Source organism: Microtus pennsylvanicus (genome assembly GCF_037038515.1).
Source record: "Microtus pennsylvanicus isolate mMicPen1 chromosome Y unlocalized genomic scaffold, mMicPen1.hap1 SUPER_Y_unloc_3, whole genome shotgun sequence".
Classification (NCBI taxonomy): Eukaryota; Metazoa; Chordata; class Mammalia; order Rodentia; family Cricetidae; genus Microtus; species Microtus pennsylvanicus.
Window position 1 is genome coordinate 2,235,113 of NW_027460881.1, and position 24,422 is coordinate 2,259,534.

The 24,422-nt window shown below is 40.9% G+C and overlaps 1 protein-coding gene across 1 annotated transcript in view; it reads right to left on the minus strand.

Annotated features, from left to right (window-relative positions):
- The window catches only part of LOC142842122 (uncharacterized), a 39,368-nt gene that overhangs the window by 9,420 nt on the left and 5,526 nt on the right, over positions 1–24,422 (minus strand). The window contains exons 3-8 of the mRNA XM_075959044.1: positions 19,644–20,224; positions 19,406–19,550; positions 10,094–10,616; positions 9,798–9,946; positions 493–1,015; positions 197–345 (exon numbers count right to left, since the gene is read on the minus strand). Coding sequence (XP_075815159.1) covers positions 197–345; positions 493–1,015; positions 9,798–9,946; positions 10,094–10,616; positions 19,406–19,550; positions 19,644–20,224 — 2,070 coding nt within the window. The remainder of the gene's footprint in view (positions 1–196; positions 346–492; positions 1,016–9,797; positions 9,947–10,093; positions 10,617–19,405; positions 19,551–19,643; positions 20,225–24,422) is intronic.

Genomic DNA, 24,422 nt, shown 5'->3' on the forward strand with positions numbered 1-24,422 from the left:
TCCACCAAACACAATCCATCATTGACCAAATAACACAACATGTTAAAAAATTTTTATTCTTTGAGAAAGAATAATCCATTGGAAAAGATACCAGGATTCATAGAAGACCTGAGGTATCTCTGAAAAAACACATTCCCAAGGAGAGAATTAAGTCCTCCCCTCAAAATTTGAAAATTTCACTTTAACAGATCTTCACCAAATCATAGACATAGATATGGAAGTCATTATCAAACTTGATGAAATACACAGAAGGTTTGTTGGGAACTTGGCAAATAATTTTACCTATCTCTTGGGTTCCATCTTTTTTGTTGTACTGCACTCTTTTGCCCTCCAAGGAATCCCTGCCTAATTCCAAAGTCACCTCTACTGGAGGACATTCAGGCGTGATGTGGAGGTTGCCTTCAATGGAATCATCATGATGGTGGTAAAGGTACAGGACCGGATCATTCTCGTTGACCATGTAGAAACAGGTCGTTATGGCCTGCACCTCACCTGGGACCACGCCACTAAACTCTTCCTTAGAGCCGGGCATGATGTGGAGGTTGCCTTCCAGGTAGTCATCCAGGAGGTGGTAAATGTACAAGACCGGATCTTTCTTGTAGGTAATATAAAACCAGGTCTTCATGATTGGCACCTCTTCTAGGACCATCCCGTTCCAGTCTTTCTTAGAGCCATTTGTGTCCATGAATGTATGTTTCACTGCTCTGCCAACTATGGTGTTTGAGAGATGAGTGTCTGTCACCTGAGGAAATGGCACATTATTACGCAGGATCTTCAGGTTTAAAATCCTTTCATCACTATGAAGCTCCAAGCCATAGACACAATCAATCCCATCATATTTCAACAAATAGAGAGAGGGATATGTTGGCAGTTGATCTAGAATGATGGCTTTCCAATGGGTGACTGGTTCATTGGCTTCCTTCCAGCCATGAGAAATTCTGCGGCCAACAATATTCTCCAGGGCCTCAAAAGGCTTACTAAGTTTTTGCTTCTGGAGGGATGGCCCATTCTTCCTCTGGAGATGTGGCATGCAACTCATACTAAGAGGCATCTTCATCATGGCGGGAGACTTTCTGAGATAGGCCACAGCACTCCTGTTCCACTGTCTCTTGGCTCTGTTTCTGTGCTTGGGCTTCATAGCTGCCAATCTCTGCATAGGAAGAACTCTTCAGTTTAAATCAGACACAAAGTGGTTTCCTCCACCATAAGTGTCTGCAAGGATAAGAAGGTGAGGGTGTGAGGTCAAGGCTCTTTTTAGGAATAACTTTGGAGCAGGTGAAAAAGGCAGGGCTGAATAGATTTGGATACCTAAATGGAATATGTTCTTAAGAAATTAATAGGAAAAGTATCAAACTCTTGTCTACAGCTCAGTATATGTGTATCAGAGACATATTCCTGCTGCAAAATGCAATTGACCTCTACTGAGAAACCTACTTCCTGACTTACTATATCAATGAGAGAGGAAGCTATGCCTATACCTAAAGTGAGAAAGAAATATCTGAACAGATGGCAAAGAATTCAAAGAACAGCCACTCCTCTCTTTACAACTCAAGCTACTGGTTTGTTGGCTGATCTATAACCACCTGCCCAAGGTCATGGCACTCCAGTCCACGGGCTCTCTCTATTGTGTCTCCTGATCCAGATCCAGCTTGATTACATAAAGATATTCTGTATCTTCATTAGAGAAGTGAGTACTGTGAGTCAAACTGCCAAAAGAAAGAAACATTAATCTGTGCAACAGCACCTATTAGAAATAATTATCTTTTAAAACACATATGGAAAAAGAGGATCTTTGCCATTTAAGTGGACTGAGGAATTGGACATTTTTAGCAAAGATAGAGTGGGGAGAATACCTGACATTAACCGTCCCCCAGCTATCAAATATAGGAGCTGTTAACGACATAAATTTTGGACCCAGAGCAGATTTGAAAGAAACCTTTCTTTGACTACAGAGGTCCTAGTTGATTCCTAAACATATTTACCAAAAGAAAATATCTTGGCTCTCTAGATTCCAACTTCTGGAAATTCGGTTGAACAGTTGTGGAGCCCAAGAGCTGAACTGACCTCCTCAGCCACCATGAAGATAGTAAGCCCACCTTCACAGAAGACTAGTGCTTCATGTGGAACAGAGTTGCCACCCCCAACCAAAGCTTTGTGACATCATCAAGGCCCTACTTATGTCATAAAACTCCTCCTAGCCAGGTTTCTTCCCTACTAACCCCCAGAAATATCCAGCATACAGGTCCTAAAATGCTGCTCATACAGCCTCATGAAGACCCAAAATAAAAACCGCAATCTTCTTCCCAATTACTTGAGTCATATTTTCCAAGTAACTCAACCTTTTTATGTGTGTTTTTTTTTTCTGTATAATAATTTTTGGTCTGAGTCAACAACTCACATGAATGTTTTTTTTTTTCCTAGCTCCAATGTCCTCATTGGTTATTTTCTATTGATTTTTCCATTACTTCATAATAATAATTATCAAACTTTCCACTTCTCTTCCTCCTCCCACATTCTTCTTGCTCCGCAAATAAACCTCTCCACTCAAACACCAGTCCAAATAGAGGGCAGGGTACTTTAGCTGTGAGAAGTCCAAGCCCACCCTTCATCCATCCAGATTTAGCAAGGTATGCATCCACAAAAAATATGATCACAAAAAGCCAGTGTATGATATGCAGACAATTGCAAGTGCCATTATCTTTGGCTTCTCCGTCTGCCCCAATTGTCAGCCACATTCAGAGCTTCCGGTTTGATCCCATGTTCTTTCATTCCCAGGTCACTGGATTAGTTGAAATCCCCTTAGTTCAGGCACAGTGTCTCATAGTGTGGACCAAGCCCTTATATTCCTGACATCCTTGCTCTTTTTCTCCATCCATCTGCTCTTCCACTGGAGCTTGGAAGCTCCATCTAGTTTTCTGATTTTGACCCTGACTTGATCTCCATCATTTGCCAAACAAAAGTTCCATGGTGCTTTTCAAGATAGTCAGTCATCAGTCTGACTATGGGACAAGGCACACATAGTTCCTAGGGACATGTCACAGTGCGGACAACTTCTCCTCCCTGCTTAAGTACCTAGAGAGGGTCACCTTATGGCCTTCTGAGAACCACTCGAGAGATATCGATCTTGACATCCCCAGAATGGCCCCATAAATTGAGATATCATCAGTGTATGTGCATTAACTTGTGTGTGTTTGTGTGTGTGTATTTAAATCACAATAACAAATGGATAGTAATATTGAAGTTTCTTCTCATCTTGAGAAGAATATTTGCTACAGAAACACTCTCACAGTAATAGTGAGAGTGTAAACTGTCTCATCAAGGAGAAATAACTGGAGGAATCCCCCAGGAGTTAGGCTCAGTGTCCCAGGAATTACGCCCAAGGAAAGTCAATGAACTCAGTGATGGAAGATAAAACCCCGCCTAAATAAAACCCTAAATCATTTAGGTGGAACACGAGATACTCTTACAACAGTTACAAGAGGTCTAAAATGCCTGGACTGGAACATAAGGGGAACACAATGACGTGGAGCTGAGAGTGCATGGCAAAACTGATTGGATCTGGCAAAAATTATGTAAGCATACCAAGGAAACCACCAGTGGGACAAAACCCTAAGAAATCTGTATGACAACATACCATGTTGAACGTAATGAGATTTATAGACAAAGGAAAGGTCTTAATTATGTCACTGTCACACAGGTGATGATGAACCAGTTCCATCGTAGAGTGACTCCCTGCTGTGTTTAAGATAACCTGTCAATTCTGTCTAGTCAGTTACAAGGAAATTTGCATTAATTGCACAGATTAACTATCAGCATCATTTACTGCACAATCAAAGGCAAGGCAAAGAAATCATAGACATGTTGTTGAATGCTGATGATGTTATTGGGAGTTTTGATGGTTTTTTTTCTTAAAGGGAAATCATCGGTGACTCTCATGCATGAAGCAGATCCTTTCTCTGTGATGTTTCCTGAATAGCCACTGAGATACCAGCCCATTGAGTTGTGGTCTCTCTCTCTTTTAAAAAGCAACTTCTACCTTCAGCTAGATCTCTTGCTTGAGCTTCCCTTCCGGCTACTAGGCTCCTTTTCTGATCCTGCAGAGGGCTTTTGTAAGAGATTGTGATCTCTAAGTTTTTCCCCTTTCAAGAACTAATCATTCTATTAATCACAATTCTAAACTGTTGTGGGAGTTTGTTTGTGACTTATGCTTTCATATGTGATACAAGCAACCTGTGTGTATAGGGTCTTCTCTCTGTTCATGTGGGGAAGGCATGGCAGCAGGAGTAGATGGCTGCTCATTCTCTGTAAGGAAATCAGTAAACAGTGGGGACCAAGTACAAGGATGTTGAAATATTAAGTCTTGTCCTTTCAAGGCCCCAAAGCCTCCAGCTAGGTTCAGGGTCACGACAATCTCCAAAACCCACCGAGCATGAAGTATTCAGAACCAGAAGCCTGTGTGTGCCATATCACATAAATTCATCGTGAGTACACCAATATGTTTTTTTTTTAATTCTAAATTATTTTTTCCCATCAGAACGATCTATATTACCAATTAAGCAAATTTGCTGCATCTTTGGTGTCCTAGAATTGCTTTAAATTGTTGCTGGGACAGTCTTACAAACCTTCCTGTGCTGTTATGAGACCTTAAGGGGACAGCACTTATTTCAGAAATCAAAGGCAGTTGGGTTCAATCCTATGGTTAGCTGTTAGCTAAACACTGGAAGGATGGATTTGACTAAGAATGGGAGACAGCATACATGGAGGCAGGTAACCTTTCCTTTGCAAAATGACCCATTTTGAGGCTTTACTTCAGGCTCTTCTCTTCTCCTAATCTTGGTTTTTTTATTAGTTTAGGAGAAGAATTAAAACTCCATTTACAGTATCTGTGAACCTGAATGAGTTAAGTATGTGTGACCAACTTGATGTCTGCCTGTCTGTCAACAGGGCCAGAGTTCAGGGGCATCTGATGCATAGCACAGGAATGTCAGCCATCAATCTCTGGTCCACCTAACTCTACAGCATTAGAGTTGTCATGGTTGCTCATCTGATCTTCCTCATATGATCTCCATCCACAGAGATGTCAGAAAAATCCTCCCCTGAGAGTGCAAGTTCTTTACAAATGAAAGATTATACAACAGAAGACACATGGGAGATTTCTATGGGCAAGCTGTTGAAAGGATAAAGTGACAGAAGAAGTTTATTGATTAATTAAAGAAAGAATCCGCTTCAGCTGATAGGTTAGAACATAGGTAGGTGGAGTAAACAAAATAGAATGCCGGGAGGAAGAGGTAGTGAGCTCAGAGAAGCCATGCTCCCCTCTCCCCGGCAGATGCCATAGCTCTGCTCTCTGAGGCAGATGTCGATGCAGCCAGCCACTATGTAAGACATGCTGAATTTTTCCTGGTAAGTGCACCTCGTTATACTACACTGATTATTAGAAATGGGTTAAAATGCTGAATCTAATGGGCTAGCAGTTTTTAAAAGAATACAGTTTTTGTGTATTTATTTCAGGCATAACCTTCATGCGGCCGTGGTGCTGGGGACACAGCCTCTCTGCTAAAATAACTCCAGAATGGCTTGCAACCTTGTGGACAACTGAATCCACTGAAAGCCTGAGAAAGCTTGGGAAAGAGTAAAGCATGTTTTCTTGGTAGCAGCGATTTCTCGGTCTGCTCTGCTTGCTAGAAGAAAGCAAGGGATCTCATCTAAAAGAGGCTTGCTGACTCAGCTTCAGCTGCAAAACCCTGCAGCCCTTAAGAGGTCCTGCCACAAAACATTTAAATGGTGTTGATACAAGCCAACTGAATGCTTGTATGTTTTCAGCAGTAGCAGGAAAAAAAACTGTGTTGTTTTAAAATGCCGGCTTTCTGGGCCATCCTGCCTGGGCAAACTCTGACTGTTTGAGGAAGGAGGGCCAGCTACAGAAAGAGGGCTTGAGTGTTGTCTGTTGCAGCCTCTTTGATGGCAAGGACCTTGAAACACTGTAGACTTGTGGCACTGAATGCGGCTCTGTTCGGTACCTCAGCCACAAGGTTGGAATGGCAGAACGCTAAGGAATGGGCTACATCTGGCCAGCAAAGCCACGGCTTTAGTCCTACTGCGATTGCTTGGTAAATGAAAGACTCATGTGGTCAGAAAAACAGAGAGAGAAATAGAGTAAAGAGAGATTCAAAGACAAAGAAAATTTTTAAATGATTTACAGTGTGTTAAAAATATGTGCAGGCTAAAATTTGAAGTTCTTAAAGTTAAAAAAAGGAAGAGAGTTGTTGGGTGTGGTAGTACACACCTGTAAACCCAACACATGGGAGGCAGAGGGAGATTGACCTCTGTACCTTCAAGGTGAGGTAGCACACGCCTTTAATCCCAGTGCCTTGAAGGCAGAGACAAACAGATCTTTGTGAGTTCAATGTGTAGTAGCATACACCTTTAATCCCAATGCCTCAAAGGCAGAGAGAGGCAGATCTCTGAGACTTCAAGGACAGACAAGTATACAGAGTTATTCCAGGTCAAAGATACAGAGAACCTGTCTCAGAAGGCAAAAAATAAAAAGGAAAAGTAAACAATATAGAGGTTAAATTGAAGCGCACAAAGATGGAAAATTCACAGCGAATTTTGGTATTGTATGCTATTATGCTCTTTTTGAATCATTTGAATTTTGAGGCAGTAGCAATAGCTGCTAAAAGATGTTTCTTTATAAAAGCTGCTGAAATAATCCAAAATAGATATTTTGAAAATGCCTTGACTTTGAAATTTGGATCTAAAGACATGATGCTTTGGAAAGGAGTTTCTATTTTGTTTTCACAGAGGGTGATAGTCTGTGGATGCCTCTATCCTAATATTGTAGGATGGACCACTCCCTACTTAAAGGTTGCTGTGAACACCTTTAAAAAATTGCTTCGCTCAACTGCCAACTGAGATAAATCAATAATGATGCCACCATTCATCAGGAAGCATTTTGGAGAGAAAAAACTGCACCCATGTTCCCAAATATGGCTTATAAACATTCTTTTACATTTAAAGTGGGATGTGATATAGATATGAATATTTGCATTAGTATAGATTTTGCTTTACTGATAGAGATTTTAGGTCAATTTTGTTATATGTATATGCATTTTTGATCTTCATTAAGGTATTGTGATTGTGTAGTTCATTTAAAAATATAATGTATATAGGTTATTAATGGATAATCATTAATAATAGTCAAGTTTGTAGCCATGTTAGTTAGATTTTCTAGCTACATAGATATATATATTTCAGTTAGATAGGCATTATTCATATCTCTCTAGACTACAAAATAGGCTATTTAATGTTTTAGTACCTTAGGGTTTTTCATGACAGTGAGACACTCTACTCTTGGCAGCACATATCTACTTCAGGAAGAAGATGGACATCAAAGAGGATCCTTATGGAGTTTGATAGCCATTTGGGGAAGAAACTGCTCTTGCCTGGATTGTTGCATAAACTGTACACAGAAAACACTCAGAGAGAGGACTACTGAACTTGCCTAAAGGTGAGATGATCTTTCCGTGTTCCTGATTCAGGAAAGGGTCAGCAAAACATTCTTCAAGACAAGCAGATAGTGACTGCCTTTGAAATTTCCTGCTTCATGGAAATGTCTGCTGGAAACTATGGGCCTGTAGGCTGAGGATGGAAACCCGAACGGTACAGAGGATCTTTGGGTGACTGTCCAGGCAGCGAGATGTCTCTGTCATTTCTAGAGTTTGAAAATGGCTTACTTTTTGTTTGCTTAGGTAATACTGTATTATTCTGGAGTCTCTGATGGAGTTGAAGAATAGATAGACACTTATAGTTTTCCATTGTTATGATAAAAGATAAAATAGATATAAATATTGTAACTGTAATTCTTGCTTGATAACTGTTTTGTTATATGTAATTTTGCTATGTTAAAATTAAAGATTCCATTCTTGTTTAAACAGAAATAAAAGTAATGATGGAGTATTGGTCATTGGTTAATTAAATAAAGAAACTGTTTGGCCTGAAAGGTTAGAACATAGGTGGGTGGAATAAACATAAGAGAATGCTGGGAGGAATAGGAATTGAGCTTAGAGATGCCATGCACCTCTCCCATGGGCAGAAATGGTAGCTCTGCACTCTGAGGCAGATGGCGATACAGCCAGCCACCAGGTCAAACATGCTAAATCTTTCCTTCTAAGCGCACCTCGTGCTGCAACATACATTATTAGACATGGGTTAAGAGGCTGAAAATAATGGGGCAGGCAGTGTTTAAATGAATAGTTTTGTGTTGTTGTTTCGGAGTATAACCCTACAAGGCGGGCCCATGGGGATGCAGCCCTGCTGCTCAAATTTCTACAATCAAGGGGGAAATGGAAGAAGGGAAGAAAGAAGAGAGAGAGACTAGGAAGAATGGATGAATTCAATCATTTATTGGAAAAATGAGTGAACCAATGAATGAGGAGACCTAGTAGGAAAAAATGTGCTGCATTCCCTCAGAGAGTCAGGTCAAATTAAGGATTGACAAGGTTTTCCACTAAGGAGGAGGCTTATTCCATTTTACGTTCTTTGTGCTCCAGGCCCACCCACAAGAGTGATGATGAGGACAGGGAGAAGAAGAGGAGAGGGTGTACCAGAATTCCCTGGTACAATTTCTCACCCAAATTGTAGCCAAATCACCTGACCTGGGACAGCTGATCTACATGCTGGACCCTAACTCCCAGTTTGACAACTCTAACATTTTAACCAAGTTTGTGAAGATGAAGGAACCAAAAATAGTCCAGTTGCAGGATGGCAGGTTCCTTACAGGATGGGAGTCAGACATCAGTACCATACTGGTATTTGGCAGTTTGATGGGTGTGTGGGGTCTTTGCCAGACTCCACCTAGCATCATGGATTCCCTACTTTACTGATATTATGGAGTTCGGTGCATTCATCATATGTGTGCATGTCACACACTAGTGGGCATCATATGTACATGGTTATCCTGTGTGTGGGTGAGTGTGTTCATGAGTTTTATAGCCCAAGTACTACAGAACATGATCAATGAAAGGGAACACTGTTTTCCAGATATGGCAGGGCAATTATTTAAATGAACTGACAAGGGTTGGATGGCATGGATAAGACCTATGAGAGTTCAAGGCATACCAAATCCAGGCATGACAAAGTAGGTGGCAGACAGAATTCTGGCAAAACTAAGTAGGTAGCTTGATGTCCAACTTACTGGAGAAGAGCAACTGAGCGGAGACACTTTTCACTAAGCAACATGCTCTAGTGGAGATCAAACATCCTTTAACTTACAGCCAGTACGAATTAAACCATTCATCAAATGAAACCTAATTTTCTCTGATTTTGAGTATACATTTGTGTCCCTTCCTGATTAATCTACTCTTTATCCTCTTAAGTCCCAATACCTCACGCTGATATCGGTCACATCTTTCCATTTGACATGGTTTTCCCTCAAGCTTCATACCGCCTCGAGATCATACAATTTTTGTCCCCTCTCCACTGCTTCCTTGACAGCCATCTTGTCCTTTACCACACCACGCATCCCCAGTCCTTTACTCTCCAAGGGGAAAAGACCATAAATCCTGCTTTGTTTTGAGGCATGTATTTCTGTGATGCCCCATCCACCAAACACAATCCATCATTGACCAAATAACACAACATGTTAAAAAATTTTTATTCTTTGAGAAAGAATAATCCATTGGAAAAGATACCAGGATTCATAGAAGACCTGAGGTATCTCTGAAAAAACACATTCCCAAGGAGAGAATTAAGTCCTCCCCTCAAAATTTGAAAATTTCACTTTAACAGATCTTCACCAAATCATAGACATAGATATGGAAGTCATTATCAAACTTGATGAAATACACAGAAGGTTTGTTGGGAACTTGGCAAATAATTTTACCTATCTCTTGGGTTCCATCTTTTTTGTTGTACTGCACTCTTTTGCCCTCCAAGGAATCCCTGCCTAATTCCAAAGTCACCTCTACTGGAGGACATTCAGGCGTGATGTGGAGGTTGCCTTCAATGGAATCATCATGATGGTGGTAAAGGTACAGGACCGGATCATTCTCGTTGACCATGTAGAAACAGGTCGTTATGGCCTGCACCTCACCTGGGACCACGCCACTAAACTCTTCCTTAGAGCCGGGCATGATGTGGAGGTTGCCTTCCAGGTAGTCATCCAGGAGGTGGTAAATGTACAAGACCGGATCTTTCTTGTAGGTAATATAAAACCAGGTCTTCATGATTGGCACCTCTTCTAGGACCATCCCGTTCCAGTCTTTCTTAGAGCCATTTGTGTCCATGAATGTATGTTTCACTGCTCTGCCAACTATGGTGTTTGAGAGATGAGTGTCTGTCACCTGAGGAAATGGCACATTATTACGCAGGATCTTCAGGTTTAAAATCCTTTCATCACTATGAAGCTCCAAGCCATAGACACAATCAATCCCATCATATTTCAACAAATAGAGAGAGGGATATGTTGGCAGTTGATCTAGAATGATGGCTTTCCAATGGGTGACTGGTTCATTGGCTTCCTTCCAGCCATGAGAAATTCTGCGGCCAACAATATTCTCCAGGGCCTCAAAAGGCTTACTAAGTTTTTGCTTCTGGAGCGATGGCCCATTCTTCCTCTGGAGATGTGGCATGCAACTCATACTAAGAGGCATCTTCATCATGGCGGGAGACTTTCTGAGATAGGCCACAGCACTCCTGTTCCACTGTCTCTTGGCTCTGTTTCTGTGCTTGGGCTTCATAGCTGCCAATCTCTGCATAGGAAGAACTCTTCAGTTTAAATCAGACACAAAGTGGTTTCCTCCACCATAAGTGTCTGCAAGGATAAGAAGGTGAGGGTGTGAGGTCAAGGCTCTTTTTAGGAATAACTTTGGAGCAGGTGAAAAAGGCAGGGCTGAATAGATTTGGATACCTAAATGGAATATGTTCTTAAGAAATTAATAGGAAAAGTATCAAACTCTTGTCTACAGCTCAGTATATGTGTATCAGAGACATATTCCTGCTGCAAAATGCAATTGACCTCTACTGAGAAACCTACTTCCTGACTTACTATATCAATGAGAGAGGAAGCTATGCCTATACCTAAAGTGAGAAAGAAATATCTGAACAGATGGCAAAGAATTCAAAGAACAGCCACTCCTCTCTTTACAACTCAAGCTACTGGTTTGTTGGCTGATCTATAACCACCTGCCCAAGGTCATGGCACTCCAGTCCACGGGCTCTCTCTATTGTGTCTCCTGATCCAGATCCAGCTTGATTACATAAAGATATTCTGTATCTTCATTAGAGAAGTGAGTACTGTGAGTCAAACTGCCAAAAGAAAGAAACATTAATCTGTGCAACAGCACCTATTAGAAATAATTATCTTTTAAAACACATATGGAAAAAGAGGATCTTTGCCATTTAAGTGGACTGAGGAATTGGACATTTTTAGCAAAGATAGAGTGGGGAGAATACCTGACATTAACCGTCCCCCAGCTATCAAATATAGGAGCTGTTAACGACATAAATTTTGGACCCAGAGCAGATTTGAAAGAAACCTTTCTTTGACTACAGAGGTCCTAGTTGATTCCTAAACATATTTACCAAAAGAAAATATCTTGGCTCTCTAGATTCCAACTTCTGGAAATTCGGTTGAACAGTTGTGGAGCCCAAGAGCTGAACTGACCTCCTCAGCCACCATGAAGATAGTAAGCCCACCTTCACAGAAGACTAGTGCTTCATGTGGAACAGAGTTGCCACCCCCAACCAAAGCTTTGTGACATCATCAAGGCCCTACTTATGTCATAAAACTCCTCCTAGCCAGGTTTCTTCCCTACTAACCCCCAGAAATATCCAGCATACAGGTCCTAAAATGCTGCTCATACAGCCTCATGAAGACCCAAAATAAAAACCGCAATCTTCTTCCCAATTACTTGAGTCATATTTTCCAAGTAACTCAACCTTTTTATGTGTGTTTTTTTTTTCTGTATAATAATTTTTGGTCTGAGTCAACAACTCACATGAATGTTTTTTTTTTCCTAGCTCCAATGTCCTCATTGGTTATTTTCTATTGATTTTTCCATTACTTCATAATAATAATTATCAAACTTTCCACTTCTCTTCCTCCTCCCACATTCTTCTTGCTCCGCAAATAAACCTCTCCACTCAAACACCAGTCCAAATAGAGGGCAGGGTACTTTAGCTGTGAGAAGTCCAAGCCCACCCTTCATCCATCCAGATTTAGCAAGGTATGCATCCACAAAAAATATGATCACAAAAAGCCAGTGTATGATATGCAGACAATTGCAAGTGCCATTATCTTTGGCTTCTCCGTCTGCCCCAATTGTCAGCCACATTCAGAGCTTCCGGTTTGATCCCATGTTCTTTCATTCCCAGGTCACTGGATTAGTTGAAATCCCCTTAGTTCAGGCACAGTGTCTCATAGTGTGGACCAAGCCCTTATATTCCTGACATCCTTGCTCTTTTTCTCCATCCATCTGCTCTTCCACTGGAGCTTGGAAGCTCCATCTAGTTTTCTGATTTTGACCCTGACTTGATCTCCATCATTTGCCAAACAAAAGTTCCATGGTGCTTTTCAAGATAGTCAGTCATCAGTCTGACTATGGGACAAGGCACACATAGTTCCTAGGGACATGTCACAGTGCGGACAACTTCTCCTCCCTGCTTAAGTACCTAGAGAGGGTCACCTTATGGCCTTCTGAGAACCACTCGAGAGATATCGATCTTGACATCCCCAGAATGGCCCCATAAATTGAGATATCATCAGTGTATGTGCATTAACTTGTGTGTGTTTGTGTGTGTGTATTTAAATCACAATAACAAATGGATAGTAATATTGAAGTTTCTTCTCATCTTGAGAAGAATATTTGCTACAGAAACACTCTCACAGTAATAGTGAGAGTGTAAACTGTCTCATCAAGGAGAAATAACTGGAGGAATCCCCCAGGAATTAGGCTCAGTGTCCCAGGAATTACGCCCAAGGAAAGTCAATGAACTCAGTGATGGAAGATAAAACCCCGCCTAAATAAAACCCTAAATCATTTAGGTGGAACACGAGATACTCTTACAACAGTTACAAGAGGTCTAAAATGCCTGGACTGGAACATAAGGGGAACACAATGACGTGGAGCTGAGAGTGCATGGCAAAACTGATTGGATCTGGCAAAAATTATGTAAGCATACCAAGGAAACCACCAGTGGGACAAAACCCTAAGAAATCTGTATGACAACATACCATGTTGAACGTAATGAGATTTATAGACAAAGGAAAGGTCTTAATTATGTCACTGTCACACAGGTGATGATGAACCAGTTCCATCGTAGAGTGACTCCCTGCTGTGTTTAAGATAACCTGTCAATTCTGTCTAGTCAGTTACAAGGAAATTTGCATTAATTGCACAGATTAACTATCAGCATCATTTACTGCACAATCAAAGGCAAGGCAAAGAAATCATAGACATGTTGTTGAATGCTGATGATGTTATTGGGAGTTTTGATGGTTTTTTTTCTTAAAGGGAAATCATCGGTGACTCTCATGCATGAAGCAGATCCTTTCTCTGTGATGTTTCCTGAATAGCCACTGAGATACCAGCCCATTGAGTTGTGGTCTCTCTCTCTTTTAAAAAGCAACTTCTACCTTCAGCTAGATCTCTTGCTTGAGCTTCCCTTCCGGCTACTAGGCTCCTTTTCTGATCCTGCAGAGGGCTTTTGTAAGAGATTGTGATCTCTAAGTTTTTCCCCTTTCAAGAACTAATCATTCTATTAATCACAATTCTAAACTGTTGTGGGAGTTTGTTTGTGACTTATGCTTTCATATGTGATACAAGCAACCTGTGTGTATAGGGTCTTCTCTCTGTTCATGTGGGGAAGGCATGGCAGCAGGAGTAGATGGCTGCTCATTCTCTGTAAGGAAATCAGTAAACAGTGGGGACCAAGTACAAGGATGTTGAAATATTAAGTCTTGTCCTTTCAAGGCCCCAAAGCCTCCAGCTAGGTTCAGGGTCACGACAATCTCCAAAACCCACCGAGCATGAAGTATTCAGAACCAGAAGCCTGTGTGTGCCATATCACATAAATTCATCGTGAGTACACCAATATGTTTTTTTTTTTTTTAATTCTAAATTATTTTTTCCCATCAGAACGATCTATATTACCAATTAAGCAAATTTGCTGCATCTTTGGTGTCCTAGAATTGCTTTAAATTGTTGCTGGGACAGTCTTACAAACCTTCCTGTGCTGTTATGAGACCTTAAGGGGACAGCACTTATTTCAGAAATCAAAGGCAGTTGGGTTCAATCCTATGGTTAGCTGTTAGCTAAACACTGGAAGGATGGATTTGACTAAGAATGGGAGACAGCATACATGGAGGCAGGTAACCTTTCCTTTGCAAAATGACCCATTTTGAGGCTTTACTTCAGGCTCTTCTCTTCTCCTAATCTTGGATTTTTTATTAGTTTAGGAGAAGAATTAAAACTCCATTTACAGTATCTGTGAACCTGAATGAGTTAAGTATGTGTGACCAACTTGATGTCTGCCTGTCTGTCAACAGGGCCAGAGTTCAGGGGCATCTGATGCATAGCACAGGAATGTCAGCCATCAATCTCTGGTCCACCTAACTCTACAGCATTAGAGTTGTCATGGTTGCTCATCTGATCTTCCTCATATGATCTCCATCCACAGAGATGTCAGAAAAATCCTCCCCTGAGAGTGCAAGTTCTTTACAAATGAAAGATTATACAACAGAAGACACATGGGAGATTTCTATGGGCAAGCTGTTGAAAGGATAAAGTGACAGAAGAAGTTTATTGATTAATTAAAGAAAGAATCCGCTTCAGCTGATAGGTTAGAACATAGGTAGGTGGAGTAAACAAAATAGAATGCCGGGAGGAAGAGGTAGTGAGCTCAGAGAAGCCATGCTCCCCTCTCCCCGGCAGATGCCATAGCTCTGCTCTCTGAGGCAGATGTCGATGCAGCCAGCCACTATGTAAGACATGCTGAATTTTTCCTGGTAAGTGCACCTCGTTATACTACACTGATTATTAGAAATGGGTTAAAATGCTGAATCTAATGGGCTAGCAGTTTTTAAAAGAATACAGTTTTTGTGTATTTATTTCAGGCATAACCTTCATGCGGCCGTGGTGCTGGGGACACAGCCTCTCTGCTAAAATAACTCCAGAATGGCTTGCAACCTTGTGGACAACTGAATCCACTGAAAGCCTGAGAAAGCTTGGGAAAGAGTAAAGCATGTTTTCTTGGTAGCAGCGATTTCTCGGTCTGCTCTGCTTGCTAGAAGAAAGCAAGGGATCTCATCTAAAAGAGGCTTGCTGACTCAGCTTCAGCTGCAAAACCCTGCAGCCCTTAAGAGGTCCTGCCACAAAACATTTAAATGGTGTTGATACAAGCCAACTGAATGCTTGTATGTTTTCAGCAGTAGCAGGAAAAAAAACTGTGTTGTTTTAAAATGCCGGCTTTTTGGGCCATCCTGCCTGGGCACACTCTGTCTGTTTGAGGAAGGAGGGCCAGCTACAGAAAGAGGGCTTGAGTGTTGTCTGTTGCAGTCATATGATGGCAAGGGCCTTGAAACACTGTAGACTTGTGGCACTGAATGTGGCTCTGTTCGGTACCTCAGCCACAAGGTTGGAATGGCAGAAAGCTAAGGAATGGGCTACATCTGGCCAGCAAAGCCACGGCTTTAGTCCTACTGAGATTGCTTGGTAAATGAAAGACTCATGTGGTCAGAAAAACAGAGAGAGAAATAGAGTAAAGAGAGATTCAAAGACAAAGAAAATTTTTAAATGATTTACAGTGTGTTAAAAATATGTGCAGGCTAAAATTTGAAGTTCTTAAAGTTAAAAAAAGGAAGAGAGTTGTTGGGTGTGGTAGTACACACCTGTAAACCCAACACATGGGAGGCAGAGGGAGATTGACCTCTGTATTTTCAAGGTGAGGTAGCACACGCCTTTAATCCCAGTGCCTTGAAGGCAGAGACAAACAGATCTTTGTGAGTTCAATGTGTAGTAGCATACACCTTTAATCCCAATGCCTGAAAGGCAGAGAGAGGCAGATCTCTGAGACTTCAAGGACAGACAGGTATACAGAGTAATTCCAGGTCAAAGATACAGAGAACCTGTCTCAAAAGGCAAAAAATAAAAAGGAAAAATAAACAAAATAGAGGTTAAATTGAAGCGCACAAAGATAGAAAATTCACAGCGAATTTTGATATTGTATGCTATTATGCTCTTTTTGAATCTTTTGAATTTTGAGGCAGTAGCAATAGCTGCTAAAAGATGTTTCTTTATAAAAGCTGCTGAAATAATCCAAAATAGATATTTTGAAAATGCCTTGACTTTGAAATTTGGATCTAAGGACATGATGCTTTGGAAAGGAGTTTCTATTTTGTTTTCACAGAGGGTGATAGTGTGTGGATGCCTCTATCCTAATATGGTAGGATGGACCACGCCCTACTTAAAGGTTGCTGTGAACACCTTTAAAAAATTGCTTCGCTCAACTGCCAACTGAGATAAATCAATAATGATGCCACCATTCAGCAGGAAGCATTTTGGAGAGAAAAAACTGCACCCACGTTCCCAAATATGGCTTATAAACATTCTTTTACATTTAAAGTGGGATGTGATATAGATATGAATATTTGCATTAGTATAGATTTTGCTTTACTGATAGAGATTTTAGGTCAATTTTGTTATATGTATATGCATTTTTGATCTTAATTAAGGTATTGTGATTGTGTAGTTCATTTAAAAATATAATGTATATAGGTTATTAATGGATAATCATTAATAATAGTCAAGTTTGTAGTCATGTTAGTTAGATTTTCTAGCTACATAGATATATATATATATTTCAGTTAGATAGGCATTATTCATATCTCTCTAGACTACAAAATAGGCTATTTAATGTTTTAGTACCTTAGGGTTTTTCATGACAGTGAGACACTCTACTCTTGGCAGCACATATCTACTTCAGGAAGAAGATGGACATCAAAGAGGATCCTTATGGAGTTTGATAGCCATTTGGGGAAGAAACTGCTCTTGCCTGGATTGTTGCATAAACTGTACACAGAAAACACTCAGAGAGAGGACTACTGAACTTGCCTAAAGGTGAGATGATCTTTCCGTGTTCCTGATTCAGGAAAGGGTCAGCAAAACATTCTTCAAGACAAGCAGATAGTGACTGCCTTTGAAATTTCCTGCTTCATGGAAATGTCTGCTGGAAACTATGGGCCTGTAGGCTGAGGATGGAAACCCGAACGGTACAGAGGATCTTTGGGTGACTGTCCAGGCAGCGAGATGTCTCTGTCATTTCTAGAGTTTGAAAATGGCTTACTTTTTGTTTGCTTAGGTAATACTGTATTATTCTGGAGTCTCTGATGGAGTTGAAGAATAGATAGATAGTTATAGTTTTCCATTGTTATGATAAAAGATAAAATAGATATAAATATTATAACTGTAATTCTTGCTTGATAACTGTTTTGTTCTATGTAATTTTGCTATGTTAAAGTTAAAGATTCCATTCTTGTTTAAACAGAAAGAGGAGTAATGATGGAGTATAGGTCATTGGTTAATTAAATAAAGAAACTGTTTGGCCTGAAAGGTTAGAACATAGGTGGGTGGAATAAACATAAGAGAATGCTGGGAGGAATAGGAATTGAGCTTAGAGATGCCATGCACCTCTCCCATGGGCAGAAATGGTAGCTCTGCACTCTGAGGCAGATGGCGATACAGCCAGCCACCAGGTCAGACATGCTAAATCTTTCCTTCTAAGCGCAACTCGTGCTGCAACAAACATTATTAGACATGGGTTAAGAGGCTGAAAATAATGGGGCAGGCAGTGTTGAAATGAATAGTTTTGTGTTGTTGTTTCGGAGCATGACCTTACAAGGCGGCCCCATGGGGATGCAGCCCTGCTGCTCAAATTTCTACAATCAAGGGGGAAATGGAAGAAGGGAAGAAAGAAGAGAGAGAGACAAGGAAGAATGGATGAATTCAATCATTCATTGGAAAAATGAGTGAACCAATGAATGAGGAGACCTAGTAGGAAAAAATGTGCTGCATTCCCTCAGAGAGTCAGGTCAAATTAAGGATTGACAAGGTTTTCCACTAAGGAGGAGGCTTATTCCATTTTACCTTCTTTGTGCTCCAGGCCCACCCACAAGAGTGATGATGAGGACAGGGAGAAGAAGAGGAGAGGGTGTACCAGAATTCCCTGGTACAATTTCTCACCCAAATTGTAGCCAAATCACCTGACCTGGGACAGCTGATCTACATGCTGGACCCTAACTCCCAGTTTGACAACTCTAACATTTTAACCAAGTTTGTGAAGATGAAGGAACCAAAAATAGTCCAGTTACAGGATGGCAGGTTCCTTACAGGATGGGAGTCAGACATCAGTACCATACTGCTATTTGGTGGTTTGATGGGTGTGTGGTGTCTTTGCCAGACTCCACCTAGCATCATGGATTCCCTACTTTACTGATATTATGGAGTTCGGTGCATTCATCATATGTGTGCATGTCACACACTAGTGGGCATCATATGTACATGTTTATCCTGTGTGTGGGTGAGTGTGTTCATGAGTTTTATAGCCCAAGTACTACAGAACATGATCAATGAAAGGGAACACTGTTTTCCAGATATGGCAGGGCAATTATTTAAATGAACTAACAAGGGTTGGATGGCATGGATAAGACCTATGAGAGTTCAAGGCATACCAAATCCAGGCATGACAAAGTAGGTGGCAGACAGAATTCTGGCAAAACTAAGTAGGTAGCTTGATGTCCAACTTACTGGAGAAGAGCAACTGAGCAGAGACACTTTTCACTAAGCAACATGCTCTAGTGGAGATCAAACATCCTTTGACTTACAGCCAGTACGAATTAAACCATTCATCAAATGAAACCTAATTTTCTCTGATTTTGAGTATACATTTGTGTCCCTTCCTGATTAATCTACTCTTTATCCTCTTAAGTCCCAATACCTCACGCTGATATCGGTCACATCTTTCCATTTGACATGGTTTTCCCTCAAGCTTCATACCGCCCCGATATCATACAACTTTTTGTCCCCTCTCCACTGCTTCCTTGACAGCCATCTTGTCCTTTACCACAACACGCATCCCCAGTCCTTTACTCTCCAAGGGGAAAAGACCATAAATCCTGCTTTGTTTTGAGGCATGTATTTCTGTGATGCCCCATCCACCAAACACAATCCATCATTGACCAAATAACACAACATGTAAACAAATTTTTATTCTTTGAGAAAGAATAATCCATTGGAAAAGATACCAGGATTCATAGAAGACCTGAGGTATCTCTGAAAAAACACATTCCCAAAGAGAGAATTAAGTCTGCCCCTCAAAATTTGAGAATTTCACTTTAACAGATCTTCACCAAATCATAGACATAGATATGGAAGTCATTATCAAACTTGATGAAATACACAGAAGGTTTGTTGGGAACTTGGCAAATAATTTTACCTATCTCTTGGGTTCCATCTTTTTTGTTGTACTGCACTCTTTTGCCCTCCAAGGAATCCCTGCCTAATTCCAAAGTCACCTCTACTGGAGGACATTCAGGCGTGATGTGGAGGTTGCCTTCAATGGAATTATCATGATGGTGGTAAAGGTACAGGACCGGATCATTCTCATTGACAATGTAGAAACAGGTCGTTATGGTCTGCACCTCATCTGGGACCACGCAACTCCACTCTTCCTTAGATCCTGGCATGATGTGGAGGTTGCCTTCCAGGTAGTCATCCAGGAGGTGGTAAATGTACAAGACGGGATCTTTCTTGTAGGTAATATAAAACCAGGTCTTCATGATTGGCACCTCTTCTAGGACCATCCCGTTCCAGTCATTCTTAGAGCCATTTGTGCCCATGAATGTATGTTTCACTGCTCTGCCAACTATGGTGTTTGAGAGATGAGTGTCTGTCACCTGAGGAAATGGCACATTATTAGGCAGGATCTTCAGGTTTAAAATCCTTTCATCACTATGAAGCTCCAAGCCATAGACACAATCAATCCCATCATATTTCAACAAATAGAGAGAGGGATATGTTGGCAGTTGATCTAGAATGATGGCTTTCCAATGGGTGACTGGTTCATTGGCTTCCTTCCAGCCATGAGAAATTCTGCGGCCAACAATATTCTCCAGGGCCTCAAAAGGCTTACTAAGTTTTTGCTTCTGGAGCGATGGCCCATTCTTCTTCTGGAGAGGTGGCATGCAACTCATACTAAGAGGCATCTTCATCATGGCGGGAGACTTTCTGAGATAGGCCACAGCACTCCTGTTCCACTGTCTCTTGGCTCTGTTTCTGTGCTTGGGCTTCATAGCTGCCAATCTCTGCATAGCAAGAACTCTTCAGTTTAAATCAGACACAAAGTGGTTTCCTCCACCATAAGTGCCTGCAAGGATAAGAAGGTGAGGATGTGAGGTCAAGGCTCTTTTTAGGAATAACTTTGGAGCAGGTGAAAAAGGCAGGGCTGAATAGATTTGGATACCTAAATGGAATATGTTCTTAAGAAATTAATAGGAAAATTATCAAACTCTTGTCTACAGCTCAGTATATGTGTATCAGAGACATATTCCTGCTGCAAAATGCAATTGACCTCTACTGAGAAACCTACTTCCTGACTTACTATATCAATGAGAGAGGAAGCTATGCCTATACCTAAAGTGAGAAAGAAATATCTAAACAGATGGCAAGAATTCAAAGAACAGCCACTCCTCTCCTTACCACTCAAGCTACTGGTTAGTTGGCTGATCTATAACCACCTGCCCAAGGTCATGGCACTCCAGTCCACTGGCTCTCTCTATTGTGTCTCCTGATCCAGATCCAGGTTGATTACATAAAGATATTCTGTATCTTCATTAGAGAAGTGAGTACTGTGAGTCAAACTGCCAAAAGAAAGAAACATTAATCTGTGCAACAGCACCTATTAGAAATAATTAGCTTTTAAAACACATATGGACAAAGAGGATCTTTGCCATTTAAGTGGACTTAGGAATTGGACATTTTTAGCAAAGATAGAGTGGGGAGAATACCTGACATTAACCGTCCCCCAGCTATCAAATATAGGAGCTGTTAACAACATAAATTTTGGACCCAGAGCAGATTTGAAAGAAACCTTTCTTTGACTACAGAGGTCCTAGTTGCTTCCTAAACATATTTACCAAAAGAATATATCTTGGCTCCCTAGATTCCAACTTCTGAAATTCGGTTGAACAGTTGTGGAGCCCAAGAGCTGAACTGACCTCCTCAGCCACCGTGAAGATAGTAAGCCCACCTTCACAGAAGACTAGTGCTTCATGTGGAACAGAGTTGCCACCCCCAAACAAAGCTTTGTGACATCATCAAGGCTCTACTTATGTCATAAAACTCCTCCTAGCCAGGTTTCTTCCCTACTAACCCCCAGAAATATCCAGCATACAGGTCCTAAAATGCTGCTCATAAAGCCCCATGAAGACCCAAAATAAAAACCCCAATCTTCTTCCCAATTACTTGAGTCATATTTTCCAAGTAACTCAACCTTTTTATGTGTTTTTTTTTCTGTAAAATAATTTTTGGTCTGAGTCAACAACTCACATGAATGTTTTTTTTTTCCTAGCTCCAATGTCCCCAGTGGTTATTTTCTATTGATTTTTCCATTACTTCATAATAATAATTATCAAATTTTCCACTTCTCTTCCTCCTCCCACATTCTTCTTGCTCCGCAAATAAACCTCTCCACTCAAACACCAGTCCAAATAGAGGGCAGGGTACTTTGAGCTGTGGGAAGTCCAAGCCCACCCTTCATCCATCCAGATTTATCAAGGTATGCATCCACAAAAATATGATCACAAAAAGCCAGTGTATGATATGCAGACAATTGCAAGTGCCATTATCTTTGGCTTCTCCATCTGCCCCAATTGTCAGCCACATTCAGAGCTTCCAGTTTGATCCCATGTTCTTTCATTCCCAGGTCACTGGATTAGTTGAAATCCCCTTAGTTCAGGCACAGTGTCTCATAATGTGGACCAAGCCCTTATATTCCTGACATCCTTGCTCTTTTTCTCCATCCATCTGCTCTTCCACTGGAGCTTGGAAGCTCCATCTAGGTTTCTGATTTTGACCCTGACTTGATCTCCATCATTTGCCAAACAAAAGTTCCATGTTGGTTTTCAAGATAGTCAGTCATCAGTCTGACTATGGGACAAGGCACACATAGTTTCTAGGGACATGTCACAGTGCGGTCAACTTCTCCTCCCTGCTTAAGTACCTAGAGAGGGTCACCCTATGGCCTTCTGAGAACCACTCGAGAGATATCGATCTTGACATCCCCAGAATGGCCCCATAAATTGAGATATCATCAGTGTATGTGCATTAACTTGTGTGTGTTTGTGTGTGTGTATTTAAATCACAATAACAAATGGATTGTAACATTGAAGTTTCTTCTCATCTTGAGAAGAATATTTGCTACAGAAACACTCTCACAGTAATAGTGAGAGTGTAAACTATCTAAGAAAGGAGAAATAACTGGAGGAATCCCCCAGGAGTTAGGCTCAGTGTCCCAGGAATTACGCCCAAGGAAAGTCAATGAACTCAGTGATGGAAGATAAAACCCAGCCTAAATAAAACCCTAAATCATTTAGGTGGAACTTGAGATACTCTTACAACAGTTACAAGAGGTCTAAAATGCCTGGACTGGAACATAAGGGGAACACAATGACGTGGAGCTGAGAGTGCATGGCAAAACTGATTGGATCTGGCAAAAATTACGTAAGCCTACCAAGGAAACCACCAGTGGGACAAAACCCTAAGAAATCTGTATGACAACATATCATGTTGAACATAATGAGATTTATAGACAAAGGAAAGATCTTAATTATGTCACTGTCACACAGGTGATGATGAACCAGTTCCATCGTAGAGTGACTCCCTGCTGTGTTAAAGATAACCTGTCAATTCTGTCTAGTCAGTTACAAGGAAATTTGCATTAATTGCACAGATTAACTATCATCATCATTTACTGCACAATCAAAGGCAAGGCAAAGAAATCATAGACATGTTGTTGAATGCTGATTATGTTATTGGGAGTTTTGATGGGTTTTTTTCTTAAAGGGAAATCATCGTTGACTCTCATGCATGAAGCAGATCCTTTCTCTGTGATGTTACCTGAATAGCCACTGAGATACCAGCCCATTGAGTTGTGGTCTCTCTCTCTTTTAAAAAGCAACTTCTACCTTCAGCTTGATCTCTTGCTTGAGCTTCCCTTCCGGCTACTAGGCTCCTTTTCTGATGCTGCAGAGGGCTTTTGTCAGGGATTGTGATCTCTAAGTTTTTCCCCTTTCAAGAACTCATCATTCTATTAATCACAACTCTAAACTACTGTGGGAGTTTGTTTGTGACTTATGCCTTCACATGTGATACAAGCGACCTGTGTGTATAGGGTCTTCTCTCTGTTCATGTGGGGAAGGCATGGCAGCAGGAGTAGATGGCTGCTCATTCTCTGTAAGGAAATCAGTAAACAGTGAGGACCAAGTACAAGGATGTCCTGAAATATTAAGTCTTGTCCTTTCAAGGCCCCAAAGCCTCCAGCTAGGTTCAGGGTCACGACAATCTACAAAACACACCGAGCAAGAAGTATTCAGAACCAGAAGCCTGTGTGTGCCATATCACATAAATTCATCGTGAGTACACCAATCTGTTTTTTTTTTTTTAATTCTAAATTATTTTTTCCCATCAGAACGATCTATATTACCAATTAAGCAAATTTGCTGCATCTTTGGTGTCCTAGAATTGCTTTAAATTGTTGCTGGGACAGTCTTACAAACCTTCCTGTGCTGTTATGAGACCTTAAGGGGACAGCACTTATTTCAGAAATCAAAGGCAGTTGGGTTCAATCCTATGGCTAGCTGTTAGCTAGACACTGGAAGGATGGATTTGACTAAGAAAGGGAGACAACATACATGGAGGCAGGTAACCTTTCCTTTGCAAAATGACCCATTTTGAGGCCTTACTTCAGGCTCTTCTCTTCTCCTAATCTTGGTTTTTTTATTAGTTTAGGAGAAGAATTAAAACTCCATTTACAGTATATGTGAACCTGAATGAGTTAAGTATGTGTGACCAACTTGATGTCTGCCTGTCTGTCAACAGGGCCAGAGTTCAGGGGCATCTGATGCATAGCACAGGAATGTCAGCCATCAATCTCTGGTCCACCTAACTCTACAGCATTAGAGTTGTCATGGTTGCTCATCTGATCTTCCTCATATGATCTCCATCCACAGAGATGTCAGAAAAATCCTCCCCTGAGAGTGCAAGTTCTTTACAAATGAAAGATTATACAACAGAAGACACATGGGAGATTTATATGGGCAAGCTGTTGAAAGGATAAAGTGACAGAAGAAGTTTATTGATTAATTAAAG